At 47.5% G+C, this 10,000-nt stretch overlaps 1 protein-coding gene across 1 annotated transcript in view; it reads right to left on the reverse strand.

Annotated features, from left to right (window-relative positions):
- nrg3a (neuregulin 3a) overlaps positions 1 to 10,000 on the reverse strand; it is a gene marked incomplete at both ends in the record, with an annotated part of 426,100 nt that overhangs the window by 32,941 nt on the left and 383,159 nt on the right. Inside the window, one exon of the mRNA XM_083923540.1 lies at positions 1,282 to 1,384. Within this exon, the coding sequence (XP_083779666.1) occupies positions 1,282 to 1,384 (103 nt within the window). The remainder of the gene's footprint in view (positions 1 to 1,281; positions 1,385 to 10,000) is intronic.

Consider the following 10,000-nt stretch of genomic DNA (forward strand, 5'->3'; position numbering starts at 1 on the left):
CTCGGGATGGGACGACGTGTCACTGCAGCTGAATCACCTGCACGCACACTCATGAGGAAACTCTATATTTCACATTTGTGCACAGCTGGAAAATGGAATTCATCGGAAAATTGGGTGAAAATGTCCAATTACACTCTGTGAACTGTGTGTGTGTGTGTGTGTTTGTGTGTGTGTGTGTGTGTGTGTGTGAGTTTGTTTCCCCTGACACTAACCTACAAACGTAGCGAGGACAGCCTGCACACACACAATACTCTGGAGTTCTAGTTCCTGTGTGATCATGAATAAACATGTTTTAATAACGTCCCCATATCAGATTTTTCTTCGTTGTTGTTTGTTAAAGAGTGTTTTATATTTTTATGAGCATCGTTGAATAATTGTTAGTGTATGAATCCAAATTAAGAACAAAACAATCCATGTTGTATTAATATTCCAGCCCGTGGATGGATCAGTAAACAGGTCTACGGGGCACAGGCTCAGGGGCCCTGACGCATGAAACGTTGTAAACACAAAACGATCAAAAATGACCACGAGAGACAAAAAAATGACTACTGGGAGGAAGAACGACCTCAAAGAGATGCTAAAAAACTGAAAAATAGACACAAAAGGACCACACAGGGACAAGAAATGACAACAAAGACACAAAATGATTAAAAATTGACCACAGAGAGAAACAAAACAACGACATAAAAATGTAAAATGTCTAAAAATAGATGCAAAACCACAACAAAAAGATGCAAAATGACTAAAAATAGATGCAAAACCACAACAAAAAGATGCAAAATGACTAAAAATAGATGCAAAACCACCACAAAAAGATGCAAAATGACTAAAAATAGATGCAAAACCACCACAAAAAGATGCAAAATTACTAAAAATAGATGCAAAACCAGCACAAAAAGATGCAAAATTACTAAAAATAGATGCAAAACCACCACAAAAAGATGCAAAATTACTAAAAATAGATGCAAAACCACCACAAAAAGATGCAAAATGACTAAAAATAGATGCAAAACCACCACAAAAAGATGCAAAATGACTAAAAACAGATGAACAATCACAACGACATTGAATACAACTAAAAATGGACATAAAACGACCACGTAGAACCGTCTAAAAAGTGCACAATCGGCACAAAGAGAAAGAAAATTATGATTAAATGGTTTTTGATTCAGCTGATGACGAACACGGTGTGATGTCATGCAGCGGACCAATCAGATCGCCTGGTCGGATCTACAGTACTCGTCGTGTAATGTGTGTGTTTGTGTGTGTTCGTGGTCTCACTTGTTGCGGCAGTAGAGGGCCATGCACAGGGTTCCCAGCAGGCTGATCGCCATGGCGATGGACGTGATTGACAGCACCTGTCTCTTGTACACCGCTTTGCTCTCTGCAGGGAAACACAACAGAGGAAGAGGTCACATTAATGTTTGAACAACACACTGGTTATAAAGTCACAGATCGCACGTGTGTGTGTGTGTGTGTGTGTGTGTGTGTGCGTGTGTGTGTGCGTGCGTGCGTCTGTGTGTCTGTGTGTGTGTGTGAGTGTGTGTGTGTGTGTGTGTGAGAAAGACAGGTGCATGAATGTGTTTATATCTGCAGAGATCCCACAGTTATAAAGTCACAGACATGTCTGTGTGTGTGTGTGTGTCTGTGTGTGTGTGTGTGTGTGTGTGTGTGTGTGTGTGTGTGCGCGTGTGTGTGTGTGAGAGACACAGGTGCATGAATGTGTTTATATCTGCAGAGATCCACAGTCAACATTCACAGAGACAGAGTTAATACTTAATTAATTTCACACAGAAAAATCAACATAACGCAGAATTAAACACTGTTTGGAGACTTCGACATGAACATCGTGTTTACAGCGTTTACAGCGTTTACAGCGCCCCAACAGTCATTTCCAATCATCAAACGACCCGTTGCCGTGCAACAGCTCTCCGGGGCGTCTCCTCTCTGAGCGCGGATTCACTCCAGTATCAGCAGAATGACTTTTGTCCTGAATAACAACAAACTCCGAACCCATTTACAACAAACAAACACCTCTTTCCAATCATCCCGCGTCACCTGCTATTCTTAGTCACCGCGCGGCCCTCACGCTCATGTGACCAGCTCTACGGCGTCGAGCGACGGTCCGACAGACGGCGTCCGCTTCTGACAGAGACGCCACGTGTAATGGAGCTTGAACACACGGAGACAAGAAGAGTTATGGCGCAGACGGACGCCATTAGTGGAGAAAAATGGAGGCTGTCTTGTTTGTGGCCAACAGGTAAATCATAGTCGCCTTCGGATGCGTTAATAGGCGATGGATCACGCTTTATTCAGTGCGCTCAGACCTTGGGAAAGCGCGGGGATGACACAAAGGTGTTGGGCTTTTTACGTCGAGGTGATTGAGACAAATTTTTAGTGCGGACGGGTTTGAACGGCCACTTCAGTGGAAAGAAGATAAAGTTCTTCACAGCCGCTTTCGTTGGTGCGTGCGATCGGAAAATCACTTCTGGGAGCTGCGGAAAACACAGAGCGACACAACTGCAGCCTCTGCGTCTTGCTCAAGGGCGTCCTGACAGCAGAGGGAGAGGGAGAGGGTTACTGATTCACGACCACGTCCAGAGTTTCAAGCCAGGGATCCTCTCGGCACAAGCTCGCTGCTGGAGCCTTTAAGCGCCCGATGCCCACACAGATATAAGGCACATGCGGGACGTGAGACATCATCCCTGACATAACGGATATCACAGAGTCTATTAGAGCCTTGTCAGTCCATCTCTTCTTCTCCTCCGTTTCCTTTCTTCTCTCCCTCCATCTTTGTCTCAGTTAAGTTTGGGGCCAGCGTTGTTTTGATGCAGCTAATCAGCCTGAGTCAGCACATTGGCTCATTGGCTGTAATTACATCATTAGAGGGAGCTGTGGGCCGTCCCACGTGAGCACAGCGAGGTCAGAGAGAGACGGGAGGGATGAGGCGCTCACGGGCCTTTCTTACGTTTACCCACTACGGAGTAACGCACTGCCATTCATCTGCAATCCACGAGCAAAGAAGGAAGTCAGGGGACGTTGTATCAGACGCTAAACTCCCCGTAGGGAGGAGGGTCAGGGTGGAGGACGGGTCCAGAACTCAGGACTCTGACCTGGAGGACCGGTGTTTAAGTCCTGGAAGAACTGAGACAAACCACCTTTATCTGATCTGAACCAAGTCCTTAAGAGACTAAACTTAACCGTCACTTAACCGTCTCCTTTAGAGTCTAAACTTAACCGTCTCCTTTAGAGACTAAACTTAACCGTCTCCTTTAGAGACTAAACTTAACCGTCTCCTTTAGAGACTAAACTTAAGCGTCTCCTTTAGAGACTAAACTTAACCGTCTCCTTTAGAGACTAAACTTAACCGTCACCGGGTGACCTCACTGAGGCGTCACTCGTAGCTTTTCCACAGCCTCTGCTCGTCACAGCTGATCTGAATGAGGTTTTTGTGCAGACACGCTCAAGTTAACGCACAAACAGAAGTTTGGAGTTCAAAAGTTCAGTTTATCACGCGCAGTCGGACTTGCATGTCGCCGTGTGTACCATGCATGCAGCGCGCTCGGTGCGAGGCCAATCATAAATATGTTGCCAAGGTCAAGCAGCACTTCAGCCTCGCTCCCACGCTCGGACGCACCCACTCTATGCACGGACACACTCTCCGGAGGTGAATAAATCATGCGGCTCCAGAGAGCGAGAGCGTGTTCCTGTTCCACCTGCGGGGCCGCGCAGATCACATCTTCTATTTATTCCCACTTCAAAACCTCCAGTTGTGCCCCGCGGCGCGGCGTGTCGGGCGCATATTTACCGAGACACTATAGAAAAACATGATTCATACGGAGGTGTTGCTGCGACCTCTTCGTACGCATGTGATCATAAACATTCAGAGGGTGTTTACAGAAGCCATGTTTCCGCACAGGTGAGGAAATCAATGAGTGATGTCACGCGCAGTCGCTGGAAGAGCTTCACCTCGTAGCCAGTGAAGATTAAAGCCTTTAGCGTGCTGTTTATGACTCATGTAAAACCCAGACACATACAAAGAGCACCGGCTGAAGTGCTGACACGGCGTATGGGTCATGAATGTGTGGAATCCATATATCAGCGATAAGAAGCGTCTCTCTGTGACAGGAGGGGTGCATTCGTCCATCTGTCAGACTGTGACTCCAGTAAAGGAGCATGTCGCGGATATATTTGGGTTTTATTTGCTCGGATTTGAAAACATCTGTTTCCTGCTTTTCTGCTGGAAGGGAATGGAAACGGGTTTGCAGTCACTCAGACGCAGACGAGCAGGCATCACTGTCCGTCGTTACCTCATCAACTTCTTTCTCACAAGGACGGATATTTATTAAGATGACAGCAGAGACACAAATCTGGATACATGGACTCGTTTTTTGTCACTGACTTCAAGTGAAACACGTTTAATATGCAAGTGAACGGACTCAGACGCTCACATCCAGACACAAAGAGGCGGCTTTAGACGCCGTGTCTCTCAGGCACTCTGAGGGCGCACGCCCACTGTGTGTGCGTCCCGTGCCCCATGCTTTAGGGTCCTTGTCCCCCCCTCCAGGCCCGTTTGTACTCACACTACCTGGGCCTCGGAGAATGCTTCTTGCTGCCTATACGTCATCACGCCGTAACACGTCACACGCATTGATGACGTCATGGCGATGCGTGGCTTTGTTTCCAGATCTTTCCGTAGACCTCGGAGTTTTTGTGCGTCTTGTCGACTGTTTTTGAATCTTTTCATCGACCAAATCTGCAGTAAACACTCCACCTCCGCATCACACCAACGTGAACCTTTCACCGCCATTGTTTGAAATGTCCGCGCATGGTCCCTCCTTCTTTTTTCTACGTCCCAACAGGCGCACATGAAATGACCTCAGAACCGCCGTAGGCCTCGTGCTCGTACACGTGCGCACGCTCGTGCTCGTACATGTGCAAACGTGCTTTACTAAAGCCCACCTCTCCCAAACGGGCCGTGGACGGCAAGCTGGCCCCAGAGTCATTCAGGGGACTGCGTGTGATGTTTTGGACATATGGACGAGCGGGCGGCTGGCAGGCAGCGACTCTGTCAAGGTCTGTTGCAGATATTAGGTTAAGGTTTATTAAATTCTGTTGCATTTGTACAATTATGAATTTAAATGTGCCCTCCGGTTTGAGGGCAATGAAAGTTAATGTGGAGTGGCAGCACGCTGGCATCGGTTCAAGGTGGTGGCAGAATTTGAATGAGTGATGGTGAAGGTCAGTTTTGTCTGCTGCACGAACGAACTGTCACAGAGGCAAATACAGCGAGCTGTGGTCACCGCCGAGCATCATGGGAGATCAGATCAATAAGATCTGCAGCCTGCGGACGGCTCAGACACGTCCACCTGAGGGGCAGCTCACCGCCCCACTCAGAGAAGAAGGGCAGAAACTAAAGGAGACGGTTAAGTTTAGGCGACTAAAGGAGACGGTTAAGTTTAGACGACAAAAGGAGACGGTTAAGTTTAGTCTCTAAAGGAGACGGTTAAGTTTAGTCACTAAAGGAGACGGTTAAGTTTAGTCTCTAAAGGAGACGGTTAAGTTTAAACGACTAAAGGAGACGGTTAAGTTTAGACGACAAAAGGAGACGGTTAAGTTTAGACTCTAAAGGAGACGGTTAAGTTTAGTCTCTAAAGGAGACGGTTAAGTTTAGACGACAAAAGGAGACGGTTAAGTTTAGACGACTAAAGGTGACGGTTAAGTTTAGTCTCTAAAGGTGACGGTTAAGTTTAGACGACTAAAGGAGACGGTTAAGTTTAGACGACTAAAGGAGACGGTTAAGTTTAGTCTCTAAAGGTGACGGTTAAGTTTAGACGACTAAAGGAGACGGTTAAGTTTAGTCTCTAAAGGTGACGGTTAAGTTTAGACGACTAAAGGAGACGGTTAAGTTTAGACGACTAAAGGAGACGGTTAAGTTTAGTCGACTAAAGGAGACGGTTAAGTTTGGACGACTAAAGGAGACGGTTAAGTTTAGTCTCTAAAGGAGACGGTTAAGTTTAGACACTAAAGGACACGGTTAAGTTTAGACACTAAAGGAGACGGTTAAGTTTAGTCGACTAAAGGAGACGGTTAAGTTTAGACGACTAAAGGAGACGGTTAAGTTTAGACGACTAAAGGAGACGGTTAAGTTTAGTCTCTAAAGGAGACGGTTAAGTTTAGACGACTAAAGGAGACTGTTAAGTTTAGACACTAAAGGACACGGTTAAGTTTAGTCGACTAAAGGAAACGGTTAAGTTTAGTCTCTAAAGGAGACCGTTAAGTTTAGTCGACTAAAGGAGACGGTTAAGTTTAGTCTCTAAAGGAGACGGTTAAGTGTAGTCTCTAAAGGAGACGGTTAAGTTTAGTCTCTAAAGGAGACGGTTAAGTTTAGTCACTAAAGGAGACGGTTAAGTGTAGTCTCTAAAGGAGACGGTTAAGTTTAGTCTCTAAAGGAGACGGTTAAGTTTAGTCTCTAAAGGAGACGGTTTAGTTTAGTCGACTAAAGGAGACGGTTAAGTTTAGTCTCTAAAGGAGACCGTTAAGTTTAGACACTAAAGGAGACGGTTAAGTTTAGACACTAAAGGAGACGGTTAAGATTAGACTGCTAAAGGTGACGTTAAGTTTAGACGAGCTGGTTCCCCTGGGGAGGAACGACTCACTCTTGAAAAACCTCTGCTTTTAGTGAACGGACGGCTGTCGTGAGCAGTCATGGATCATTTAATTGTATTGATTATTAAAGTATTTCTAATTTGAACATTTGCAGCAGAGTGTGTCACCGTTTACCTCCCTCACACAAGAGGAGGGTGTCTCCTGGGTCGACACACGTGGGTGTATGGAGACTGACTGTGCTCTCTGTGCGTCGTGTCTGTGCCCAGAGCTGCTGAGTGACAGGAAAGGACGAGTCTGAAGGATGACAGCAGGCGTGAGGGGGGATCAGAGGACGCACACGGACAGGGATTCTCCAGTGATCTCCTCCTGAGCGTCCTGTGGCGGCGTGCAGAGCGCTGATGGTGGATAAAACGTGTATTTATGCGTCTGAGGTCTGCCATGCTACAGTGGGCCTCCTCTCTCGGCTGGGCACAGTCCTCTCTATTACCCAGATGGCTTCATCCTCCCATTTACGCACTGGATGTGTTTCAGTAACCTGGGCTTTATTGTTTCTCGCTGCTTCATTTCCTCCACCTGTAGCTGCTGCTCGGCCTCCCCGCAGCTTCATGGTCGTCTGAGGTAATCTGAGCTAAAGCTGCTGGCTGTTCTGTGGTCCAGGCTCAACCACGAGGACCATCAAGCCTTTGCCGTCACGGCCACTGGACGGTGCAGCCACCTCCTTCTCACTGTAACGCTTCAATCCAGGCTCTAAAGACCCTTTTCCAAAGCTTTTTTAAATGCAGAATTATCTTTTTAAGTCCCAGCGTGTGTTTTACAGACGTCTTATTCGTCCGTTCTGGTCAATTTGTGTGGTATTGTGTTTCATAAATGATGTAAACTCAACTTTAGACGGGGAAAATAGAGCTGTGGGAAGTTCTTGAAAATCTATAGCTCACAAAAATAGCTTTCAGATGTCTTTTCAGCGCGTCTGCTTTATTGGGTAGAGAGAGGGGACGACACAGGAGGACTGCATCGGTATTCTGATAGATGGTGCACACGCGCTACCGGGTGAGCTACCAGGTGAGCTACCAGGTGAGCTACCAGGTGAGCTACCAGGTGAGCTACCAGGTGAGCTACCAGGTGACCTACCAGGGTGCACCAACATCCTCATCATACACCGCAACCAACGCTTCAAGTGCTATCATCGAATGGCCTTCATCAGTCGTTATCGGCCTCATAGCTACAAATCACGCCTTCATTAACCACCGTGACGTCATTTCCTTCACTCGTTCACTGGTTAAAGTGTCTGATTGTCATAAATGAGCCTCACTTCCTGCTTCATTAACCACCGTGACGTCATTTCCTTCTCTCGTTCACTGGTTAAAGCGTCTGTTTGCCTCTTTGGTGTCAGCACGGAGCAAATGTCCAGTGGATCATACTGTAAACGGTCGGAGCGGCTCCAAGAACGGACCTGTCACCCGGCGGTTATCCCAGGTCCTGTACGACCACAACCACGGTGCAAGGACCTGAACTCAGGCTGAACGTTTGACCAAAACCTGTCAAAACTAACAGGAACTCTCTTCTTCTCTTCTCTATAACTGGACGATTACATCACCACGGTTGCGTCTGCACAGAAAGCGCTGCGTTTGATGTTTCTGCAGTTGACTTGAAGTAACAACGCTGCACCTCAGGACTTGAAGTCATTCACAGAGAAATCACAGGAAAATGAAACTGTGACGTCGTTTGACTGAAGAGCGATCTCAGTGAGCGATCGCTGCTTCTACCTCTGCTTCGGGCCCGTCTGGCTCACGTCCCTCCCCCCTCTCCTCTCTTTTCTCTGGGTTGACGTTGAGCAGAACAGGCCTAATATTTGTACAGCCAGCGTGTCGTTCTGTCTCTGCGTTGTCAAAGTCGAGCGGAGTGAAATGGAAACTTTCTCTACCTCGCCTCCGCGTGTACAAGACGACTGACTGACACGGACGTCACCAGCTCCGATCGCTGCTGTCGACATCTGTACGTGTCTCATCTGAAGCACAGAGCTCAGTGCATCGTCGCTCCTGGTTGCCAAACGGCAAAATCAACATGACTTAAAATCTATCCCACCCCAAAAACAGCTGGCTGTAACACTTTGCTCCAACGCTGATTTACAACCAGGTGGAAGATCTCGCAGTCAGAGCTCAGTGATCTCTGATGGAGAGGGAGTATTGATGGCCACATGACTGACTGACTCGATATACGGTAAAATTGTCTCCCCTTTTTTAACAAGCAATATAAATAATGCATAAAAAGGAAGCTAGGATCCAATCATCCTGGAGTCCGTTCTGTGTTTTATTAAGCCCAGGGTGGGCGACGGCCTTGGCGGAGGGATCTCGACCTTCAGACTCTTCTTCCCTAATTTTAACCTCAGACACCGACTCAGTCTGAGGGCGGAGGTTCATCTCTATGTATCACACAGAGGGCCGTGGGGTGGAGGACTGCCATGGGACGAGCCTGAGTATTTTGGTTAATGTGAACCTCTCATGTCTTAGAGGTACACCTGACAGCGTGCGTGTGTGTTTCAGTGCTGAGGTCCTAGTGAGTGTCAGTAACGTTCGGCCCACCTCATGACCTTTCAGGGCGCCTTCCCACTTTGCCTCCGTCCCGTGCCCCATGCTTTAGGGTCCTTGTCCCCCCCTCCAGGCCCGTTTGTACTCACACTACCTGGGCCTCGGAGAATGCTTCTTGCTGCCTATACGTCATCACGCCGTAACACGTCACACGCATTGATGACGTCATGGCGATGCGTGGCTTTGTTTCCAGATCTTTCCGTAGACCTCTGAGTTTTTGTGCGTCTTGTCGACTGTTTTTGAATCTTTTCATCGACCAAATCTGCAGTAAACACTCCACCTCCGCATCACACCAACGTCAACCTTTCACCGCCATTGTTTGAAATGTCCGCGCATGGTCCCTCCTTCTTTTTTCTACGTCCCAACAGGCGCACAGGAAATTACGTAAGAACCGCCGTAGGCCTCGTGCTCGTACACGTGCGCGCGCTCGTGCTCGTACACGTGCAAACGTGCTTTACAAAAACCCACCTCTCCCAAACGGGCCGAGGACGGCAAGTGTGCCGCATCTAGGTGCGGTACGGTTGCACTCACACGAGTTTGTATGATATCCACAAAATATGACTGTGACGGTTAAGTTTAGACGACTAAAGGAGACGGTTAATAACAGACACAGTGGATTTGTTACCAGGTCTCATATTCTCGCCCTTCCAAATGTAAACCCTGTTGTTTGGTGTTTATTTAGTGCTTCTTTCATTGCGTTGTGTCTCGTCTCAGTGGGTTGGGATGGGCGCCGTGTTCTTTTCTCTCTCAGCCTCCGAAGCCTCAGACGCTGAAAACCCTCGGCTGAGTGTGGGAGGTGCTCATCT

Source organism: Echiichthys vipera (assembly GCF_963691815.1).
Source record: "Echiichthys vipera genome assembly, chromosome: 11".
NCBI lineage: Eukaryota > Metazoa > Chordata > Actinopteri > Perciformes > Trachinidae > Echiichthys > Echiichthys vipera.